The 23,587-nt window shown below is 50.9% G+C and overlaps 2 protein-coding genes across 3 annotated transcripts; both read left to right on the plus strand.

Annotated features, from left to right (window-relative positions):
* Positions 1-151: 151 nt before the first annotated feature.
* LOC135285346 (uncharacterized) lies at positions 152-13,832 on the plus strand. Its single transcript, XM_064397536.1, has 4 exons — positions 152-346; positions 5,674-5,814; positions 6,329-6,497; positions 10,823-13,832. The coding sequence occupies exons 1-4, from the start codon at positions 152-154 to the stop codon at positions 13,225-13,227; spliced, it is 2,910 nt and encodes a 969-aa protein (XP_064253606.1). The 3' UTR covers positions 13,228-13,832.
* Positions 13,833-13,867: 35 nt separating this feature from the next.
* LOC135285451 (uncharacterized) lies at positions 13,868-20,524 on the plus strand. 2 transcript variants are annotated; one of them, XM_064397746.1, is made up of 2 exons: positions 13,868-14,755; positions 14,836-20,524. In XM_064397746.1, exon 2 carries the CDS (start codon positions 16,417-16,419, stop codon positions 19,108-19,110), a length of 2,694 nt encoding a protein of 897 aa, XP_064253816.1. In that variant the 5' UTR covers positions 13,868-14,755; positions 14,836-16,416; the 3' UTR covers positions 19,111-20,524. The 2 variants fall into 2 exon arrangements, with proteins under 2 accessions (XP_064253816.1, XP_064253817.1); XM_064397747.1 differs by having other exon boundaries at positions 14,856-20,524.
* The last annotated feature ends 3,063 nt before the right edge of the window (positions 20,525-23,587 follow it).

The following is a 23,587-nucleotide window of genomic DNA, read 5'->3' on the forward strand; positions in this document are numbered from 1 at the left end:
AGTGTCCGTGAGTGTTGTCCCGCAAGTCGAGGAAGCCTGTTGGCGACGCAGGCGGAAACCATTTGATGGGGATTTTGATCTCCTGGACCCGAATGTTTAGTTCTGAGTTGCTCAAACTCTTTTTTGTGTCTATTACTTTAGGACCCACAACATGGCAGTCCAATCCGAGTTCATGCGACCCGCAGCTCTCACCATCATTATCCTGCTGACCGCAGTGACACCATCTTCGCCGTGGGTCGTTCCCCAGCCGAAAAAGAATGTTTGGAAGACTCTCGCCGACGCCCTCGGCCAAGATAACATCTGCCTCACCACCGCATCAGCAGCAGACCCCTTGTCCACCTGCCTTGTGGGGATCCCAACTCCTCCAGATGAGTTACCCTTTTCCCTTCGTACTTCCCTTGAATCTTTCTTTGAGAATAAAATCAACCGCCCCTCTGATCCTAACCCGAATATAGTCTGGAGGAGGTTTGTCAACACATTGAACCAATCTAAAGCAGATCCCATTGAATTTAAATTGCTCGGGTCCTCTGCCGCTCACTTTTGTTTTCAGTTCCTTCCGTATTCCGACCTAGATGAATCTACCCCTATTCCAAATATTACTTCAAATTATACAGCTGAGTCATGGTGCCCTTCCCTCTCCCAAATCACCACATCTATCACCCGCGATCATAGACCACGCTCCCTACCCAGTGGTTTCTTTTTAATTTGCGGAGACCGAGCTTGGCAAGGCATCCCCTCTCGCCTTCTCGGAGGTCCTTGCACCATTGGCCGACTGTCGCTGTTTACACCCAGCACAAGTCAAATTATTGATTGGCAAAAAATAAAGGTCGCAGTAAATTCTAATCGAACTAGGAGAGATTTGACCAATTTGGACAGTACATGCGACGAGGAAATTTTTCATTGGAGTAAGCCGGAAGAGGTGGCTTGGATCACCTTCCTCCCCTGGGTGGCAGTTGCACAAGCTTTGGGCGAATTAGGCCACCTAGAGTGCTGGGTTGCTAAACAAGCCAATCTTACCTCAGTCGCGCTCAGTGACCTCTTAGCAGACGAGGAAATAACAAGGCAGGCCACTCTACAAAACAGGGCGGCAATAGATTTTCTATTGCTGCTCCACGACCACCGTTGTGAGGACTTTGAGGGGCTCTGCTGCCTGAATCTAACATCAAAGGCCGAGGACGTCCGTCTGACCATTGATAAGATGCGAGAGATGATAAATCAAATTAAAGAAGACTCTTCAGATTGGCTGGGGAACTTGTTCTCGGGATGGGGGCTGTCAGGGTGGGTCAGGTCAATTTTAAAGACTGTTACTTTAGTTCTGTTTGTTGTACTTTTGGTTCTTGTTGTTGCGTTGATCCTTTGGAAAATTATCAAAAGACTCTTAATTAAGTTGACTTCACCAGTAGACGTCAATCGCGTGGTTGAGCAAGAGCCGCAAGAGGAAGAAGATCTCGAAGATCTGCAGTTTATGGACTACTCCGGTTACGACTACTGGGAAGAAGACGTTTAATTATGCTTATTTTTCTTTCTTTAAAACAAAAAAGGGGGAGATGTGGGATCGCGTTAGGCCGCTCTCCCCTGCCCCAAGTTTGTAACGGTCCCAGGATGTCAATCTCTTGTCATTTACCCTTCGCTCCTCCCAAAACCCCTTAAACCCTTCCCCAAGTCCCTGTCCGTCACCCGATGGTTCTATCCCACTTTCCAGAAGCTTCTAGAGTATCAGTCGGGTGATTGGTTTAGGAACTGGGGCCACTCCCAGTTATTACCCCTGTTGGTGGTTACGTTTGTCAATCAGCGTTAGGTTACACCCCCTCAGCTCCCTGATTGGTTGGTCCGTTTTCCTTATAAGATGCTGTCGGGCTGTGCTCTTGGTCTTTCGGCGGTTTCTTCCTTGGATTAAATCTGAACTGTGTCACCCCGAGAGACCGTCTCTGTCATCATTCCTGCGGGCTGCAGTCCTTTCCTCCTGTCTGGAAGTCCTCGTCACGCAAGGCTTTTACGCCTTAGGCGCACCCCTATTCCCGAGCGGATACTGGGGGCGTCACAGTGCTGCCGGTGACGCTGGCCTTAGCCAGCCGGGATTTCTGCTGAGGTCAGCCGCCGCTGCACACGGTCATCATGCTTTTACCCTGGGTGGCCCTGGCAAAATCTCTAGGTGAATTGGCCCATCTAGAGTGCTGGGTGGCCAAACAAGTCAACCTGACCTCAGCTATCCTCAGTGACCTCCTATCAGACGAGCAAACAACAAGGCAGGCAACCCTCCAAAATAGGGCAGCCATCGATTTTTTTTCTCCTACTGCACGACCACCGGTGCGAAGAATTTGAAGGACTCTGCTGCTTGAACCTTTCTTCCAAGGCCGAGGATGCTCGCAAATCGATAGCGCAGCTAAAAGACATAGTCCATCAAATGGTCCATCAAAGACTGTGTCAATGTGAAGCTGTGCTCTTGGTGGCTTTAAATGAACTAAAGGAACTCCCAGCAAAGTTTTCACCAGAGATCCCCCTTTTGTTTCCTTCTCTGAGGCTGCGGCAGCAATGTCTGTATGCAGAGCTGGAGCTGATCAGTGCTGGCACAGCAGCTGTGCCCAGGAGCAGCAGCACTTGGTGTTCCCAGTGCTGCTCCCATGCAACTGCCCTGCTCCCTCCTGACCCTCATGTTGCTGTAGAGCCTGAGTGCTCTCAGGGGCTGGGCACAGTCCTGGCGGTGGCAATGCTGGGGCTGCAGCAGGGACAGGCCATGGGCACTGCTGGGGCAGTACTGACTCCTCAGAGCAGGGTCTGGGGTCTCTCAAGAACACTCCCAGGCCAACGTTCAGCAGAGAAAACCTCCATGAGCAACCCCAGGGTCACCATGGGCAGGCTGGGGGCAAACAGCATGGCTGGGGCTCTGCAAGGGCCCTGGGGGAGACAGGAAGGAGCAGCAGAGCAGGGGCTGATCCATCCCCAGCGCGCTGGGCAGCCCAGGGCAGCATCCCAGAGCGTCCTCATGGAGCTGCCAACAACATCCCCCCTCTGCAGCCCTGGCCTCTCCCCCAGCTCACACAGGTGCCGCATCCTTGCAGGCACAGCCACGGCAGCACTGGCTCAGGAGCCCCTGTTTGCATTGCACAGAGCAGGCGGGAGCACCCCCATGCTGCTGCTGTGGGGACATGAACCTGAGGGAGCACAAATGCCATCAGCCCCTGGGGCCAGCAAGGGCTGGGGGACACCCAGGGAAACCACTCAGCTTTGTCCTGGCCTCTGAAGTCAGCCAGACAGTTTGTTCCCATGAGCTGGGAGTTTCCTGTCCCACTGCAGACGCTGTTGCTGAGAGCCAGGGCTGCCTGGCAGCCACCCCCAAACTGTCCTGAGAATTTCCTTTGCTTCACCATTGCTTTCTTTCCTCTCTCCTGGTCCAGAGTTATTCCTATTGCCCATCCCTCTCCCCTCCCCTGCAAACAGGCCATCCCTGTTTGCCCTTTCCTCTCTGGCCCCAGTCCCCATTGCAGTTCCTGACTTGGCACCATGGGAATATCTCTTGGAGAGCAGGATCATCCTACAAGTGCTTCCTGAGTTGTCTGCAGGCTCCTGCAGTGCCTCCTGCAGTTCCCTTGCCAGAGGTACCACAGGCCCCGGGGCACATCTGGACTGGGGTGTCTGGGTGTGGGCCTCCCTGTTCTGGGCAATGAGGAGGGGCTGCAGAGGCTCTGCAGGACTGACAGGAGGGGCTTTGGGCCTGTGAGAAGGTGAGGGACTTGGGCTGCTGGACCTTCTGAAGTGGAGACCATGGGTTCATCCTGCAACTGCTTCAAGGAGGGTTTCAGAGAAGACAGGGCTCTTCTTGGAAGAGAAGGAAGCCTCCACAAAGTGCAGCTTGGAGGGCTCAGACTAGAAGTGAGGAATAAGAAAAGCCCTCCAAGGGGAGAAGTTTGGTGCACGAGGTGTCCCAGTGTGAGACTGGGCCATGGCCTGGCTCTGTGTGCCAGGAGCCGGCAGTGGTGGGTGCAGGGAGCCCAGGGAGGGCACAGAAATGCTGGGCTGAGAAATGCTGGGGGGGACAGCGAGATGGGCATGTGCAGCTGGCCAGGGCAGAGGAGGAGCATGCACAGGGAGCACAGCCTGCAGGACAGATGGCCACAAGCTGGGCAGGGCTGGCAGGGCCAGAGGCACCCAGGGTTTTGTCAATGGGCTTGGGCAGCGCCTCTGGAGGCCCTACAGAAGGAACTTTCCTTTGAGGGGCTGCACTTTGGTCCTTCCTCACCCCTCCCTGAGGAGACTGGCAGGGGTTGCAGTTTTTAGACATTTGTCCTTTCTGCCCGTCACATCCCACTGCCCCACAAACAGCTTCCAGCCACTCGTGAGGGACAGGCCCCGCTGTTCCCGGCCTGGGCTCAAGGTTTGTACTTTCTGCTTCCTCCAACCAAGCCACGGCTTGCACAGTATTGCAGTTCCCTGCTCAGAGTCTTTGGCTGCCTGCAATCCTGGCCTCAAGCACCTGCTCTCACCAGTCCCTGGGGAGGCTTTGGCAGTCCCACCCCTCAGTGGGGCCCACTGATGCTCCAAGGGACTTGGAGTTTTGCTTCTGACTCCTTGAGCAGCTTCTTCAACCTTCTCTCGGTGCCTGAGGATCCTGGACTCAGCCCAAAATCCACCATGTGGCTGATTAAAATACAGAAAGTCTCCGGGGCTTGTGCATCTGATTGGAATCAGTTTGGAGTTCTTGTAAGGAGGAAGATTTCAAATTGCACCTCATGATTTCTTTTCTTTAATCAAGTGGGTATTTCTTTATTTTTCAGTTCAGAGACGAGGGGATAGAAGCATTCTCCAATTGATCTTGTTGCTCAGACAAGTAGGATATGTAGAAGAATGAGCCCCTTGTGGGCTGATCCTGTTTGGACAACCTGCTCCTCACCCCCAGCCTCACCATGTCTGACATTGCCCACCTGGGACTGACATCCATGTGCCCTGCATCAGAACCTTGTTCCCTGAGCTCTGCAGCTCCATGTCCCAGCCCATTGCACCATGTCCCACCTGCCCTCCTCAGGGCTCTTCCTGCACACAGGCCCAGGAGAAGTTTTCCTGTTTGTAAGGAAGGAATCGAAAAGCCTGAGCAGGTTTCCTAAACAAGAAACCCCGCTCAGGAACCACATGCTCAGTACAAGCTGCCTGGAATGATGTCACCTTTCTACAAGGGACAGTGTGGCAAGAAATGATCTCTGTAAGCAGAATTCTCTGTCTCTGTAAGCAGAATTCTCTGTTCCTGTCTGTTCCCTGGATCTCTGTTGCAGATGGAAACTGCTGGTGCCATATGCACCTTTAATCTCTCTTTTGAATGCAGACAGATGTGTCCAGGTGTGTTAAGCAGGATTTACTCAATGTTTCTACAAAACTTTTGTGTTCCTCATGGAATGAAGGGGCTGTTTTGACACTGAGGGGGTGACATGGAAGCAAGAAGTCAATTGTGACACTGGGGTCCCATGGAACCAAGGGGCCATTGTAACACATAAGGGCCATGTGGATCCAGTGGTCCATTGTGACACTGTGGATCCAAGGAGACCATGACAACGCCCCCAGAACCTCATGGAACCAAGGAGTCCATGGTGACCCAGCGGGGCTGCATGGAGCCAATGGTCCATTGTTTCACTACGCATCCAAGGAGTACATTTTGACACTACGGAAACTAATGTAATGAGGTAGGCCATTGTGAAACTGAAGAACTTCATGACACCAAATATCCATTGTGACACAGCAGGGCATAATTGGAACAAAGGCACCACTGTTGACAGTATGGAAAGTCATGGAGCCGGGGGCCATTATGGCTTTGCTGAACCAGCACAGGTGCTGGACCTTGTCCCCTGTCCCTGCATAGCTCTCTTTGGAGACACGGCTGAAGTAGCACTCTGGAAGCCTCAGGAATGCCCCTCTGGGATCCATAGCACACACTCCAAAAGTCTGGAATTCCAGTTCCCAGCAGGGAAAAGAATGTTTCTGCCCTTGAAGGCAAAGCTCTTAAGAAGGAGCCAAAAGTCAAGTGGAACAAGATCTAACAATGACATTTTACTGCCAGCCTTCATAATTTCACCCATGGTTGTTTTAGCTCATGGACTGAGAATTAAACTGGTGGGAGCTCCCTGGGTTAAGAGAGACTGTGAGAGAAACAGAGCAGGCAAAGAAAGGCAGAAGAGAAAATAGAACACAAATACAATCAACTGAAAAGTGGCACTCTGATAAACAGAACTGGAACTGACTGAAAATTAATGAGACAGAAAGAAAGAATTTTGCAACTTTTATTTCCTATCAATATACAATTCCCTCCCTTTCTCACAAACTTCCTCCTGATGTCATTCAGCAGGCCTTTCAGAAAGTGCTACATTCTGAATCAATGTTCCAGGCTGCAGACACAAGGAAACATGGCATGGGGTTTTTCCTGCTCCTGCTGCGTTTGACATCCTCAGCAGAGGAGATGAGGAGGTACCACAGGCAAAGGGCAGCTGGGCTTCACCCTTCCATAGGAACAAGAGGTGAAAAAAATCTCTTGTCATGACTGTAGCTGCTCCCACAGGGATATGAAGGCTGATCCCAGACCCCCAAGGGTCAAATTCAGGGCTGCCCTCATGGAATGCTCACGTGGTATTGAGGGGCAGCATGGGAGCACGGGGATCTTGGACCACCCAGCTGCCCCCCATGTTTGGTGGTGCCTGAGGTGGGCTGGAACAATGCCAGGGACATCCTGCAATGACATCTCCCTTGTCCCGCTCTGTGTGCACTCAGCCCCAAAGCTAACCCTGATCCTTGTAGCAGCATGGGAGTTTAGATGGTGGTTGCTGCTACCTATTTCTGAAGAAGCATCTCTGTGGAAAAGCCATTTAGGTAAGTGTTCAGGCAAGGCAGTCAAGTCCACACACATCACAGTCACTACGGCAAGCTCAATGAAGAGAGGCAGAAGGGCCTTTTATATGGTCAGCTCCAGTGAGGTTTATTTGAGCATGCTGAAGAAGAACCAGAGACAAAAGACAAGCCATGTGCTCTGCACAAAGTTTAAGCAGGGGAGGGTACAGTGGCAGTACCAAGGGGCAGGGCAAAGGGGATTGGCTTTCAGGGAAGAAGGGGCTGGCCACCAAGGGTACCACAACCAATGAGGAAACAGGGAAGGGAGAAACCAGGGGAAGTTGGGAGGGATGGGATTTATCACTGTTATGCAAGTCTCACATGAGGAAGACTTTTCTGTCTGTCCCAGTGGGGGGAACTCTATGGTAAATTTCTCCAAGGGAGGGCTCTGGGGATTTCCGTAATGGGGAAGGAATGAGAAGATTCCACAGATCCTGATCTAAATCTCACTCCACATTTAGACATACTCACAGTGCAATATTTAATCTCATCCCAGTCATATACACGTCTAGTCCAGGACTCAATCCCAATGTCCTGGCTTGTAAAATAAGCATGTATTCTATTTTGCCATCTGTTGGGGGTTAGGCAGTTTTTTCTTATCTCTTTCAAGAACAATGACACTGCCCGGAAGATAATATCCTGCTAATGGGCTATATAATGTCCTGGCTTGTAAAATAAGCATGTATTCTTTTTTGCCATCTGTTGGGGGTTAGGCAGTTTTTCTTATCTCTTTCAAGAACAATGACTCTGCCAGGAAGATAATGTCCTGCTAATGGGCTATTGAATTACTCATTGTGGCTGGTAAGATTAGTTACATCATCCCATTGGGAGATGCTCCACCCAGAGGGAGGAGCCAAGCATCCCTGCCACCATAAAACAAGCATTTCCGAGACCACAGACAGCCTTCTTCGCTGGATTTCCGAGAGGAATCAGGAACCGAGGCCCAGCTGCTCCTTCGCCGCATTTTCGGAAGGGATCTACACCCTTCTGCAGATCGCCGCTCCAGGAGGAGCAGCCACCATTTGGCTGGACTGCTATCAGCACCCTGACTTCTCAGGGTGCCAGGTTTTTCTCACTCTGCCAGTGGTTGTTTTGCTTGTGTTAAATTACATTGTTATTTAGTTGGTTTTTTTTTTCTTCCAGTAAAGAACTGTTATTCCCGTTCCCATATCTTTGCCTGAGAGCCCCTTTTTAATTCTGAAGTTGTGATAATTCGGAGGGAGGGGGTTTACCTTCTCCATTTCACAGGAGGCTTTTGCCTTCCTTCACAGGCTCCTGTCTTTTCAAACCAAGACAGATTTTGGCGCCCAACGTGGGGCATGAGGGCATTGAGGAAAAAAAAAGGGGATTAACAGTTCTTAGGTAGCTTAATTTGTAAGTACCACCATGTGGTCCAGTTTTCCCTGGTTTGGGTGGCATGTGGTCGCAAGTGTATACTTCCCATTTACAGGCCCTTATCTAAATATGGGTCCTATAACTAAGGCCACTGTGTCTGTTATCAAGTTTGTCCTCTGGGTGAAGGATTCATGGATCTTTAATTTCCTCTGGATGGCAGGTACACGGATTCAGAGCTATCACACACTAACTGCATGTTTTTGGAGTTACTTTAATAATGGTACCTACTGTGAGGAAATGACACGGGGGGAAACTTTCTCCCAACCTTTTAACCATCTTTTTGGGTCTGCTCCACCAGTTTTCGAAGGGTTAAGATCCACTTTAAGTGCTAATGATATCATACAATGGGTGGTGTTGCTGATATGCCTGTTATGTTTAGCACTCAGAGATAAGAGAGGATTAACCTGGATAACTACCCTGACACCTACACCAGAGACTAGGGGTGCTGCTGCAGAGCCTGACACTACCCCAGAGACTGGAGATGCTGCTGCTCCAGAGCCTGCCCCTGCCCCACAGCCTACCTCAGAAACGAACCACCCAGATTGGGTGAGGGTGCTGGTTAAGGAGATGCAGGAGATGCAAAAGATGCTGAAGGAGTGCATTTCACCAGCTGGTGAGAAGCCTGCCTTTTGCCTTGAAGAGGGACAGTCTAATAGTACAGCTGTGGAACCCACAAATGTTACAACTGTCCAGGTTCCAACTGAACCACAAAGGCAGTCACAGCCAGCAGCAGTTGCCCCGGTAGAAACAAGGAGGTCTAAGATGAAAGCAGAGCACCCAGATAGAGATAGGAATGGAGGAACCTCACAACCCACAGGGGAGCCAGAAGTTGCGATCATCACCGAGTCCCTGACGTACGAAAGTCTCCGTAATCTGCACAAAGACATTGTGCGACGAGGGCGTGAGGCTTATACTACCTGGCTACTCCGGGTCTGGGACCTTATGGGTACAGGCGTGCAGCTGGACGGTGGTGAGGCAAGGAACTTGGGACCCTTAACCCAGGACTCAGGTATGAATCAGATTTTTGTAAGGGAGCCAGGATCCCTTTCTCTCTGGGAGTGGCTTTTAATGAGTGTCAGAGAGAGGTTTGTCCACAGGGAGAGAATGCAGGAGCACCACCATAGAATGCGTTGGAAGACCCTGGAGGAAGGGATCCAACAGTTAAGGGAAGTGGCAGTATTAGAGGTACTCTTTGGGAGGGATGGACAACATAATAATGACCCCGACAAGGTCAGGTGCACAGGGCAAATGCTGTGGAGTCTGGCAAATCTGGGGCCATCTCAGTACACCACTTTCATTGCAACAATTGATGCTGACACTAACCGAGAGACAGTGGGCTCTGTTGCCAACAAACTTAGGAATTATGAGAGTATGATTAATGGCCCAATGGAGGCTCATATCTCAGCTGTGATTAAGGAGTTCAAAGAAGAGATGAGGGAGGAAATGAGGAAGGTTAATGCAGCACCCGTACGAGTCACAGGCCCCAAAGTCAGAGCCCAACATTCCCCAGTTAGAGAGAGAGGGTACACCCCAAGGGCTAATCTGTGGTTCTTCCTGCGTGACCACGGGGAAGACATGGGGAGGTGGGATGGGAAACCCACTTCTGTCCTGGCAGCACGGGTCCGTCAACTCAAGGAGGGAAACTCTAACCGGGGGAGTTCCACCAAGGTGAAGGTAGCCTCAACCTCCCATGACCAAGCTTTTGGGTACGATCTGTCAGATCCCCTTGAAGGGACCTCTAGTATGTATACCCAGGAGAGGAATAATAACCAGTGTTAGAGGGGCCCTGCCTCTAGCCAGGGAGAGGCACGGGAAAACCGGATCTTCTGGACGGTGTGGATCCGATGGCCTGGCACATCAGAGCCACAAAAATACGATGCCCTAGTTGATACTGGTGCGCAGTGTACCCTGATACCATCGGGACATGTGGGGGCAGAGCCTGTTTCTATTGCTGGTGTGACAGGGGGATCACAGCAATTGACCCTGGTGGAAGCCGAGGTGAGCCTGACTGGGAAGGAGTGGCAGAAACATCCTATAGTGACTGGCCCAGAGGCCCCGTGTATTCTGGGCATAGACTTCCTCCGGAACGGCTATTACAAAGACCCAAAGGGACTCAGGTGGGCTTTTGGCATAGCTGCTGTAGAGGCAGGGGACATTAAGCAATTGAACACCTTGCCTGGACTGTCAGAAAACCCGTCTGCAGTAGGACTCCTGAGGGTGGAAGAGCAACTCGTGCCAATTGCGACCTCGACACTGCACCGCCGGCAGTATCGGATGGATCGAGATGCCGTGATCCCCATCCACAGAATGATTCGTGAGCTGGAGAGCCAAGGGGTGGTCAGCAAAACCCACTCACCCTTCAACAGCCCCATCTGGCCTGTGCGCAAATCTGACGGAGAATGGAGATTGACTGTGGACTATTGTGCCTTGAATGAAGTGACTCCACCGCTGAGCGCCGCTGTACCGGATATGCTGGAACTCCAGTACGAGCTGGAGTCCAAGGCAGCGAAGTGGTATGCCACTATTGATATTGCTAATGCGTTTTTCTCCATTCCTCTGGCAGCAGAATGCAGGCCTCAGTTTGCTTTCACCTGGAGGGGCGTGCAGTACACCTGGAACCGACTGCCCCAGGGGTGGAAACGCAGTCCCACTATCTGCCATGGACTGATCCAGGCTGCACTGGAAAAGGGTGAGGCTCCAGAACACCTGCAGTACATCGATGACATCATTGTGTGGGGGAACACAGCGGCAGAAGTGTTTGAGAAAGGTAAGAGGATCATCCAGATACTGCTAGAATCTGGCTTTGCCATCAAGAAGAGCAAAGTCAAGGGACCTGCCCGAGAAATCCAGTTCCTGGGAGTGAAATGGCAAGATGGACGGCGCCAGATTCCCACTGAGGTCATCAACAAGATCACCGCTATGTCCCCACCAACCAGCAAGAAGGAAACACAAGCTTTCCTAGGTGCCATAGGTTTTTGGAGGATGCACATTCCCGAGTATAGCCAGATTGTGAGCCCTCTTTACCTGGTTACCCGCAAAAAGAACGATTTCCACTGGGGCCCTGAGCAGCAACAAGCCTTCACCCAGATCAAGCAGGAGATCGCTCATGCTGTAGCCCTTGGCCCAGTCAGAACGGGACCAGAAGTCAAAAATGTGCTCTACTCTGCAGCCGGGAACAATGGTTTGTCCTGGAGCCTTTGGCAGAAGGTGCCTGGTGAGACTCGAGGTCGACCATTGGGATTCTGGAGCCGAAGTTTCAAAGGGTCCGAAGCCAACTACACCCCAACAGAGAAGGAAATCTTGGCTGCCTATGAAGGAGTTCAAGCCGCCTCAGAGGTGATTGGCACGGAAGCACAACTCCTCCTGGCACCCCGACTACCAGTGCTGGGGTGGATGTTCAAAGGAAAGGTTCCTACTACCCACCACGCCACCGACGCCACATGGAGCAAATGGATTGCCCTCATCACCCAGCGCGCCCGTATTGGAAACCTGAATCGCCCTGGGATTTTAGAGATAATTACGAACTGGCCAGAAGGTGAAAACTTTAGTCTCACTGACGATGAGGAGCAGGTACAAGCGACAAGAGCTGAAGAAGCTCCACCCTATAACCAACTACCAGCAGAGGAAACACACTACGCTCTTTTCACTGACGGTTCTTGTCGCATCGTAGGGATGAACCGGAAGTGGAAAGCAGCCATATGGAGCCCCACACGACAGGTTGCACAAGCTACCGAAGGAGAAGGTGGATCGAGCCAACTTGCTGAACTCAAGGCCGTTCAGCTGGCCCTGGACATTGCTGAAAGGGAGAGGTGGCCAAAGCTCTACCTTTATACTGATTCATGGATGGTAGCCAATGCTCTATGGGGCTGGCTGGGAAGGTGGAGAAAAGCCAACTGGCAACGTAAAGGAAAACCAATCTGGGCTGCTGATATATGGAAAGACATTGCCTCTCGGGTGGAGAAACTAACGGTGAAAGTCCGTCATGTAGATGCCCATGTCCCCAAAAGTCGGGCTAATGAGGAACACCGAAACAACGAGCAGGTAGATCAGGCAGCGAGAATAGAAGTGTCAAAGATAGACTTAGATTGGCACCATAAGGGGGAGTTGTTCCTGGCTAGATGGGCTCACGATGCCTCGGGTCATCAGGGCAGAGATGCCACCTACAAGTGGGCACGAGACCGAGGGGTGGATCTAACCATGGACAGTATTTCCCAGGTTATCCACGACTGTGAGACATGTGCTGCCATCAAACAGGCCAAGCGGGTGAAGCCCCTGTGGTATGGGGGGCGGTGGTCCAAGTACAAGTATGGGGAGGCCTGGCAGATTGACTACATCACACTGCCCCAGACACGCCAAGGCAAGCGCTACGTGCTGACCATGGTGGAAGCCACCACTGGATGGCTAGAGATCTACCCTGTACCTCATGCCACTGCCCGGAACACCATCTTAGGCCTGGAAAAGCAAGTCCTATGGAGACATGGCACACCTGAAAGGATTGAATCTGACAACGGCACCCATTTCAAGAACGGCCTTATCAACACCTGGGCCAGAGAACATGGTATCGAATGGATATATCATATCCCCTATCATGCTCCAGCTGCTGGCAAAGTTGAACGGTGCAACGGACTCCTTAAGACTACCCTGAAGGCACTTGGTGGGGGAACATTTAGAAACTGGGAAAATAACCTAGCAAAAGCAACCTGGATGGTCAACACCCGAGGGTCCATCAATCAAGCTGGCCCTGCCCAGTCTGAACCCTTGCACACAATAGATGGAGATAAAGTCCCTGTGGTACATATGAAGGGTATTTTAGGGAAAGCTGTCTGGATTAATCCCACCTCAGGCAGAGACAAACCCATCCGTGGGATTGTTTTTGCTCAAGGACCTGGTTACACTTGGTGGGTAATGCAGAAAGATGGGGAAACCCGTTGTGTACCACAGGGAAACCTGGTCTTAAGTGAAAACTGAGTATAAGATTTCATTGTGACACAGATGGAAATAGAATAAGGGGTGGATAATGTCCTGGCTTGTAAAATAAGCATGTATTCTATTTTGCCATCTGTTGGGGGTTAGGCAGTTTTTTCTTATCTCTTTCAAGAACAATGACACTGCCCGGAAGATAATATCCTGCTAATGGGCTATATAATGTCCTGGCTTGTAAAATAAGCATGTATTCTTTTTTGCCATCTGTTGGGGGTTAGGCAGTTTTTCTTATCTCTTTCAAGAACAATGACTCTGCCAGGAAGATAATGTCCTGCTAATGGGCTATTGAATTACTCATTGTGGCTGGTAAGATTAGTTACATCATCCCATTGGGAGATGCTCCACCCAGAGGGAGGAGCCAAGCATCCCTGCCACCATAAAACAAGCATTTCCGAGACCACAGACAGCCTTCTTCGCTGGATTTCCGAGAGGAATCAGGAACCGAGGCCCAGCTGCTCCTTCGCCGCATTTTCGGAAGGGATCTACACCCTTCTGCAGATCGCCGCTCCAGGAGGAGCAGCCACCATTTGGCTGGACTGCTATCAGCACCCTGACTTCTCAGGGTGCCAGGTTTTTCTCACTCTGCCAGTGGTTGTTTTGCTTGTGTTAAATTACATTGTTATTTAGTTGGTTTTTTTTTTCTTCCAGTAAAGAACTGTTATTCCCGTTCCCATATCTTTGCCTGAGAGCCCCTTTTTAATTCTGAAGTTGTGATAATTCGGAGGGAGGGGGTTTACCTTCTCCATTTCACAGGAGGCTTTTGCCTTCCTTCACAGGCTCCTGTCTTTTCAAACCAAGACAGATTTTGGCGCCCAACGTGGGGCATGAGGGCATTGAGGAAAAAAAAAGGGGATTAACAGTTCTTAGGTAGCTTAATTTGTAAGTACCACCATGTGGTCCAGTTTTCCCTGGTTTGGGTGGCATGTGGTCGCAAGTGTATACTTCCCATTTACAGGCCCTTATCTAAATATGGGTCCTATAACTAAGGCCACTGTGTCTGTTATCAAGTTTGTCCTCTGGGTGAAGGATTCATGGATCTTTAATTTCCTCTGGATGGCAGGTACACGGATTCAGAGCTATCACACACTAACTGCATGTTTTTGGAGTTACTTTAATAATGGTACCTACTGTGAGGAAATGACACGGGGGGAAACTTTCTCCCAACCTTTTAACCATCTTTTTGGGTCTGCTCCACCAGTTTTCGAAGGGTTAAGATCCACTTTAAGTGCTAATGATATCATACAATGGGTGGTGTTGCTGATATGCCTGTTATGTTTAGCACTCAGAGATAAGAGAGGATTAACCTGGATAACTACCCTGACACCTACACCAGAGACTAGGGGTGCTGCTGCAGAGCCTGACACTACCCCAGAGACTGGAGATGCTGCTGCTCCAGAGCCTGCCCCTGCCCCACAGCCTACCTCAGAAACGAACCACCCAGATTGGGTGAGGGTGCTGGTTAAGGAGATGCAGGAGATGCAAAAGATGCTGAAGGAGTGCATTTCACCAGCTGGTGAGAAGCCTGCCTTTTGCCTTGAAGAGGGACAGTCTAATAGTACAGCTGTGGAACCCACAAATGTTACAACTGTCCAGGTTCCAACTGAACCACAAAGGCAGTCACAGCCAGCAGCAGTTGCCCCGGTAGAAACAAGGAGGTCTAAGATGAAAGCAGAGCACCCAGATAGAGATAGGAATGGAGGAACCTCACAACCCACAGGGGAGCCAGAAGTTGCGATCATCACCGAGTCCCTGACGTACGAAAGTCTCCGTAATCTGCACAAAGACATTGTGCGACGAGGGCGTGAGGCTTATACTACCTGGCTACTCCGGGTCTGGGACCTTATGGGTACAGGCGTGCAGCTGGACGGTGGTGAGGCAAGGAACTTGGGACCCTTAACCCAGGACTCAGGTATGAATCAGATTTTTGTAAGGGAGCCAGGATCCCTTTCTCTCTGGGAGTGGCTTTTAATGAGTGTCAGAGAGAGGTTTGTCCACAGGGAGAGAATGCAGGAGCACCACCATAGAATGCGTTGGAAGACCCTGGAGGAAGGGATCCAACAGTTAAGGGAAGTGGCAGTATTAGAGGTACTCTTTGGGAGGGATGGACAACATAATAATGACCCCGACAAGGTCAGGTGCACAGGGCAAATGCTGTGGAGTCTGGCAAATCTGGGGCCATCTCAGTACACCACTTTCATTGCAACAATTGATGCTGACACTAACCGAGAGACAGTGGGCTCTGTTGCCAACAAACTTAGGAATTATGAGAGTATGATTAATGGCCCAATGGAGGCTCATATCTCAGCTGTGATTAAGGAGTTCAAAGAAGAGATGAGGGAGGAAATGAGGAAGGTTAATGCAGCACCCGTACGAGTCACAGGCCCCAAAGTCAGAGCCCAACATTCCCCAGTTAGAGAGAGAGGGTACACCCCAAGGGCTAATCTGTGGTTCTTCCTGCGTGACCACGGGGAAGACATGGGGAGGTGGGATGGGAAACCCACTTCTGTCCTGGCAGCACGGGTCCGTCAACTCAAGGAGGGAAACTCTAACCGGGGGAGTTCCACCAAGGTGAAGGTAGCCTCAACCTCCCATGACCAAGCTTTTGGGTACGATCTGTCAGATCCCCTTGAAGGGACCTCTAGTATGTATACCCAGGAGAGGAATAATAACCAGTGTTAGAGGGGCCCTGCCTCTAGCCAGGGAGAGGCACGGGAAAACCGGATCTTCTGGACGGTGTGGATCCGATGGCCTGGCACATCAGAGCCACAAAAATACGATGCCCTAGTTGATACTGGTGCGCAGTGTACCCTGATACCATCGGGACATGTGGGGGCAGAGCCTGTTTCTATTGCTGGTGTGACAGGGGGATCACAGCAATTGACCCTGGTGGAAGCCGAGGTGAGCCTGACTGGGAAGGAGTGGCAGAAACATCCTATAGTGACTGGCCCAGAGGCCCCGTGTATTCTGGGCATAGACTTCCTCCGGAACGGCTATTACAAAGACCCAAAGGGACTCAGGTGGGCTTTTGGCATAGCTGCTGTAGAGGCAGGGGACATTAAGCAATTGAACACCTTGCCTGGACTGTCAGAAAACCCGTCTGCAGTAGGACTCCTGAGGGTGGAAGAGCAACTCGTGCCAATTGCGACCTCGACACTGCACCGCCGGCAGTATCGGATGGATCGAGATGCCGTGATCCCCATCCACAGAATGATTCGTGAGCTGGAGAGCCAAGGGGTGGTCAGCAAAACCCACTCACCCTTCAACAGCCCCATCTGGCCTGTGCGCAAATCTGACGGAGAATGGAGATTGACTGTGGACTATTGTGCCTTGAATGAAGTGACTCCACCGCTGAGCGCCGCTGTACCGGATATGCTGGAACTCCAGTACGAGCTGGAGTCCAAGGCAGCGAAGTGGTATGCCACTATTGATATTGCTAATGCGTTTTTCTCCATTCCTCTGGCAGCAGAATGCAGGCCTCAGTTTGCTTTCACCTGGAGGGGCGTGCAGTACACCTGGAACCGACTGCCCCAGGGGTGGAAACGCAGTCCCACTATCTGCCATGGACTGATCCAGGCTGCACTGGAAAAGGGTGAGGCTCCAGAACACCTGCAGTACATCGATGACATCATTGTGTGGGGGAACACAGCGGCAGAAGTGTTTGAGAAAGGTAAGAGGATCATCCAGATACTGCTAGAATCTGGCTTTGCCATCAAGAAGAGCAAAGTCAAGGGACCTGCCCGAGAAATCCAGTTCCTGGGAGTGAAATGGCAAGATGGACGGCGCCAGATTCCCACTGAGGTCATCAACAAGATCACCGCTATGTCCCCACCAACCAGCAAGAAGGAAACACAAGCTTTCCTAGGTGCCATAGGTTTTTGGAGGATGCACATTCCCGAGTATAGCCAGATTGTGAGCCCTCTTTACCTGGTTACCCGCAAAAAGAACGATTTCCACTGGGGCCCTGAGCAGCAACAAGCCTTCACCCAGATCAAGCAGGAGATCGCTCATGCTGTAGCCCTTGGCCCAGTCAGAACGGGACCAGAAGTCAAAAATGTGCTCTACTCTGCAGCCGGGAACAATGGTTTGTCCTGGAGCCTTTGGCAGAAGGTGCCTGGTGAGACTCGAGGTCGACCATTGGGATTCTGGAGCCGAAGTTTCAAAGGGTCCGAAGCCAACTACACCCCAACAGAGAAGGAAATCTTGGCTGCCTATGAAGGAGTTCAAGCCGCCTCAGAGGTGATTGGCACGGAAGCACAACTCCTCCTGGCACCCCGACTACCAGTGCTGGGGTGGATGTTCAAAGGAAAGGTTCCTACTACCCACCACGCCACCGACGCCACATGGAGCAAATGGATTGCCCTCATCACCCAGCGCGCCCGTATTGGAAACCTGAATCGCCCTGGGATTTTAGAGATAATTACGAACTGGCCAGAAGGTGAAAACTTTAGTCTCACTGACGATGAGGAGCAGGTACAAGCGACAAGAGCTGAAGAAGCTCCACCCTATAACCAACTACCAGCAGAGGAAACACACTACGCTCTTTTCACTGACGGTTCTTGTCGCATCGTAGGGATGAACCGGAAGTGGAAAGCAGCCATATGGAGCCCCACACGACAGGTTGCACAAGCTACCGAAGGAGAAGGTGGATCGAGCCAACTTGCTGAACTCAAGGCCGTTCAGCTGGCCCTGGACATTGCTGAAAGGGAGAGGTGGCCAAAGCTCTACCTTTATACTGATTCATGGATGGTAGCCAATGCTCTATGGGGCTGGCTGGGAAGGTGGAGAAAAGCCAACTGGCAACGTAAAGGAAAACCAATCTGGGCTGCTGATATATGGAAAGACATTGCCTCTCGGGTGGAGAAACTAACGGTGAAAGTCCGTCATGTAGATGCCCATGTCCCCAAAAGTCGGGCTAATGAGGAACACCGAAACAACGAGCAGGTAGATCAGGCAGCGAGAATAGAAGTGTCAAAGATAGACTTAGATTGGCACCATAAGGGGGAGTTGTTCCTGGCTAGATGGGCTCACGATGCCTCGGGTCATCAGGGCAGAGATGCCACCTACAAGTGGGCACGAGACCGAGGGGTGGATCTAACCATGGACAGTATTTCCCAGGTTATCCACGACTGTGAGACATGTGCTGCCATCAAACAGGCCAAGCGGGTGAAGCCCCTGTGGTATGGGGGGCGGTGGTCCAAGTACAAGTATGGGGAGGCCTGGCAGATTGACTACATCACACTGCCCCAGACACGCCAAGGCAAGCGCTACGTGCTGACCATGGTGGAAGCCACCACTGGATGGCTAGAGATCTACCCTGTACCTCATGCCACTGCCCGGAACACCATCTTAGGCCTGGAAAAGCAAGTCCTATGGAGACATGGCACACCTGAAAGGATTGAATCTGACAACGGCACCCATTTCAAGAACGGCCTTATCAACACCTGGGCCAGAGAACATGGTATCGAATGGATATATCATATCCCCTATCATGCTCCAGCTGCTGGCAAAGTTGAACGGTGCAACGGACTCCTTAAGACTACCCTGAAGGCACTTGGTGGGGGAACATTTAGAAACTGGGAAAATAACCTAGCAAAAGCAACCTGGATGGTCAACACCCGAGGGTCCATCAATCAAGCTGGCCCTGCCCAGTCTGAACCCTTGCACACAATAGATGGAGATAAAGTCCCTGTGGTACATATGAAGGGTATTTTAGGGAAAGCTGTCTGGATTAATCCCACCTCAGGCAGAGACAAACCCATCCGTGGGATTGTTTTTGCTCAAGGACCTGGTTACACTTGGTGGGTAATGCAGAAAGATGGGGAAACCCGTTGTGTACCACAGGGAAACCTGGTCTTAAGTGAAAACTGAGTATAAGATTTCATTGTGACACAGATGGAAATAGAATAAGGGGTGGATAATGTCCTGGCTTGTAAAATAAGCATGTATTCTATTTTGCCATCTGTTGGGGGTTAGGCAGTTTTTTCTTATCTCTTTCAAGAACAATGACACTGCCCGGAAGATAATATCCTGCTAATGGGCTATATAATGTCCTGGCTTGTAAAATAAGCATGTATTCTTTTTTGCCATCTGTTGGGGGTTAGGCAGTTTTTCTTATCTCTTTCAAGAACAATGACTCTGCCAGGAAGATAATGTCCTGCTAATGGGCTATTGAATTACTCATTGTGGCTGGTAAGATTAGTTACATCATCCCATTGGGAGATGCTCCACCCAGAGGGAGGAGCCAAGCATCCCTGCCACCATAAAACAAGCATTTCCGAGACCACAGACAGCCTTCTTCGCTGGATTTCTGAGAGGAATCAGGAACCGAGGCCCAGCTGCTCCTTCGCCGCATTTTCGGAAGGGATCTACACCCTTCTGCAGATCGCCGCTCCAGGAGGAGCAGCCACCTTTTGGCTGGACTGCTATCAGCACCCTGACTTCTCAGGGTGCCAGGTTTTTCTCACTCTGCCAGTGGTTGTTTTGCTTGTGTTAAATTACATTGTTATTTAGTTGTTTGTTTTTTTTTCTTCCAGTAAAGAACTGTTATTCCCGTTCCCATATCTTTGCCTGAGAGCCCCTTTTTAATTCTGAAGTTGTGATAATTCGGAGGGAGGGGGTTTACCTTCTCCATTTCACAGGAGGCTTTTGCCTTCCTTCACAGGCTCCTGTCTTTTCAAACCAAGACACCCAACCTCAGCACTAAAGCAAATCCTACATTTAACCTTAACCCAAATCCCAGCTGTAATCCAAATCTCAGCCCTAATCCATCCCCAGCCCCAATTCCAGTCCCTTCCTAAATCCTCAGCTCCAAACCAAATCCCACCTTTTGTCTTACCTGCAATCCCAGCTGCAATTCCATCCCCTGCCCCAGCCTCCAGCTGTAACCCAGATCCCACGTTCTGTCCTAACTCCAAACCTAGCCCCAAATCCAACTCTAACCCTATTATATTATCCTCCTCGAGCCAGGTCTAATAAACTCTCAGATAGCTTATAGATAGCTCAGCTACCTGTGGAGGCATAGAAATAAGCAGGATGGCTTCTGCTGCAGTGTTGGAAACAAAAAGGTTTAATAAAAGGCAAAATAACAAACAGAAAAAAAACTAGTCAGGTGCAAGACATCTTGCTCCTAGTAAAACACCTCACAAAAGCCATTAGTTCCTTTGTTCTCTTCTTTTTCTACCCAATTGTTCAGGTGGGACTTTTTGGCTTCTATCCAAGTAGCTACCCTTAAGCTTGAGGTTAAGTTTCCAAGGTCCTATGAGGTGGCTTTTCACCTAATCAATGAGAGAAACTTCTGGGCTTCTTTCCTTTTTAGTGGGACAGAGGATAGTTTTGTCACTCTGTCAACAGGGGGCACACTCTTACATAACTCCAACTCCAAATCCACTGCTAAATTTAGCCCTAACTCCAGCCTGGACCTGCCCACACTCCAGTTACACATTTAGCTCTACACCAAACCCAGCCCCAGCTGCAGCCCAACCCCCCTACCATTATTAGAGGTAAACCCTAATCCCAACCCCAGTTCCAGCCTCAATCCCAGCCCCAGTTCCAGTCCCGGCCCTAACCCCAGTCCCACATGTAGCCCTGACCTCAATCCCAGGACTAACCACACCCTCAGCCCCGCCCCCAGCCTCCTCTTAGCCCCAGTCCCACCCTAACCCAGCCCAAATACCGGTTTCACAGTGACCCCCTCCCCATCCTTCCCCCACCCTGTCCCTGATCCTGCCCCCACTCCTGGCACCTCCCCCATCGCTAAGACTTGCCCATTCCCTGTCACTGGTAACGGGTGCACAGGCTGGACACCAGCGGCCACACCGACCGAACCGAGAGGGACAGAGACCTCCCTCCCCGGGGGTGAAAAGAGCAGACAAGGCTGGGACTGCCCAGAGCAAAAGCAACAGAGACACCCAAGCAAGACTGCCCCAGGCGAGATGAAGAGAAACACTCAGGGTGCGGACATGGAGACCCCCACACCCCCACACAGGGGGGGAGGACAAAGAGCTCCCTGTGCTGCCCCCCATAGCAGAGGAGGATAGAGACTCCCTGGGGTCGGTCCTTAAAGGGGAAAAGACTCTCAGGCCCCCCACAGTGGAGAACTAACACATCTATGGTTCCCCCAAAGGTTAGCAGGATGCAGATCCCCTATGAGAATACTCCACCCTTGCCCCCACCAAAGGTAAGGAGAATGGAGACCCTCAGCCTCCCTTAAATGGGGGAAGAAGGAGACTCCCAAGGCCACCCCCTAAAGCAGGACCACCTCCTAGCCCCCTGCAAAGTTAAGCAGAATGGAGACCAATGGTCCCCCCAAAGGTAAAGAAGACAGGGATGTCCCAACCCTGCCAAAGGGGAGGAGCATGGAGACCACCCCAGGGGAAGGGGAAGACGATGGAGATCTCCCTGTGGCCTTTCCCCTGGACAAGGAGGATGGAGATCACCCTGCCCCTCACCCAAAGGTAAGGAGAATGATGACCACCCAGTCCCCCCAAAAGGTAAGGACGATGGAGAAATCCTGGGCTCCCCAGCCAAGAGGAGGACAGTGACAACCCCATCTCCTCTAAATAGGAGGACCACAGAGACTCTCCAGTCTTCCCATAGTGAATGAGGTCAAAGGCCACCCCAGCTCCCCGCAAAGGAGAGAGGAATGGTAACCACCCTGGTCGCCCCCATTAGGGGAGCAGAATGAAAGCTCCCCCAAACCTCCCATAGCAGAGGAGGACAAGGACCATTATGTTTCCCACAAAGGTAAGGAGGATGGAGACTTCTCTGGGGCAAGGAGAACAGAGACCACCCACAGGCCTCCCCAAAGGTAAGGAGAGGGAACCACCCATTATTCCCCCAAAGGTAAGGCAGACAGGGATGCCTTGGCTCCCCCAAGTGAGAGGAGGATAGAGACAACTCTTGCCCCCCTAAAAAGGAGGATGTCTTGGTTTGAAAGACAGGTGTCTGCTCAGGAAGGCAGAAGCCTCCCTTGGAATGGAGAATATAAATTTCCTTTCTCCAAATTATCATAAATTTGAAATTAAGGGGCTCTCAGACAAAGATATGGGAATAGGAATAACAGTTCTTTACTAGTATGTATAACAAGGCAGACAAAACAACAACTGTGAGAAATGAATTTGTAAGGGATTCTTGAAATTTGACAGAAGGCTCACACAGTCTTGTACATCTGTATGCAAACTCTGAGATAAGGTGTGCTGACTTAGGAAGGCCATGGACTAGACATTGTTGAGACAGAGATTGAACTAGAAACAAATTGTTGAGAGATTGAACTAGAAACAAGTTTCAAAATATGGCCTTGCAAAAAGACCAGATATTTTAGAGAATTAGAATTGTGAAAAATGCAGTGTAGCAGGATCATGTGAGGTAAAAATATTGGTGATTGGTGTTAGAAGTATTAGTAGCATTGTGTGGCAACAGCTAATAGGCTGAAAAACATTTATAAGGTATTGTAACCAGGAAATAGGTTGGCTTCTGATAGAATGGCATTGAGTTTTACATCTCTTATGTCTCACCCTTCATCAAGACTGATAATGGAATAAAATCATTTAAAATTCCTCAGTTGCCCCGTCTCTGTAAAAAAGCTGGGAAGAATCTGACAAATAACTATTACAGCATTAAAAATAAACAGAACCAGGAATTGCAGTGTCCTGACTGCAGGCATTTTCCCCTTTGGTGCAGTTACAACCACAGCCGGTAGGGGCGCTGGTGGTTCGCTGTGGGCAGGGCAGGTGCGGTGATCCCGTTGTAGCTGCAGGGGGAGTTCCAGTGCCGGCTTGGGGAGCACATGGCACTGGCGGCTTTGTCTGAAGATGGGAAGGGGTGGAAGGGAGGCTTTGCTTCACAAACCCCCGGGGCAGTTGATCCCAGTGCCCCAACAGGACTCGCGGAAGCAGCAAGCTGGTAGGGCAGGGATAAGCAGAAATCCTGGGGCAGTGGATGAGATTTACCAGAAACTTTGTGGCGATACCTGGAAACTGCGGCACATCCCTGCTGGGCAGGGGGATGCAGGGCCCAGCAGCAGAAGAAAGACATCTCTCAGCCTGGTTATGGTTGTGGCAGCTAATTGCTTTCCCCAAGCCGCGGGTCCAACCATCCTCCTCCGAGGTCCAGAAAGAGAGTGAGAGCATCCCCAACTCCCCAGGCCTCCTCTTTTTCCTGCCTCTATTCTCAAGGTATCTCTGTCCGTCCAGTCCCGCCCCCCCCCACCCCCACCCCCGAGAAACGAGAAACTCCTGAAAATCAAGAGGAATTCTCCGTCCCTGCTGTCTCAAGCACCCAGTCATCAGTGCTTTTTAGCAACTCAATGGGAAAAAATTCCACAAGTAACAAGGAAATAAAAGGAAAG

The sequence above is a fragment of the Passer domesticus genome, chromosome 23, assembly GCF_036417665.1.
Source record: "Passer domesticus isolate bPasDom1 chromosome 23, bPasDom1.hap1, whole genome shotgun sequence".
In the NCBI taxonomy this organism is placed as follows: domain Eukaryota; kingdom Metazoa; phylum Chordata; class Aves; order Passeriformes; family Passeridae; genus Passer; species Passer domesticus.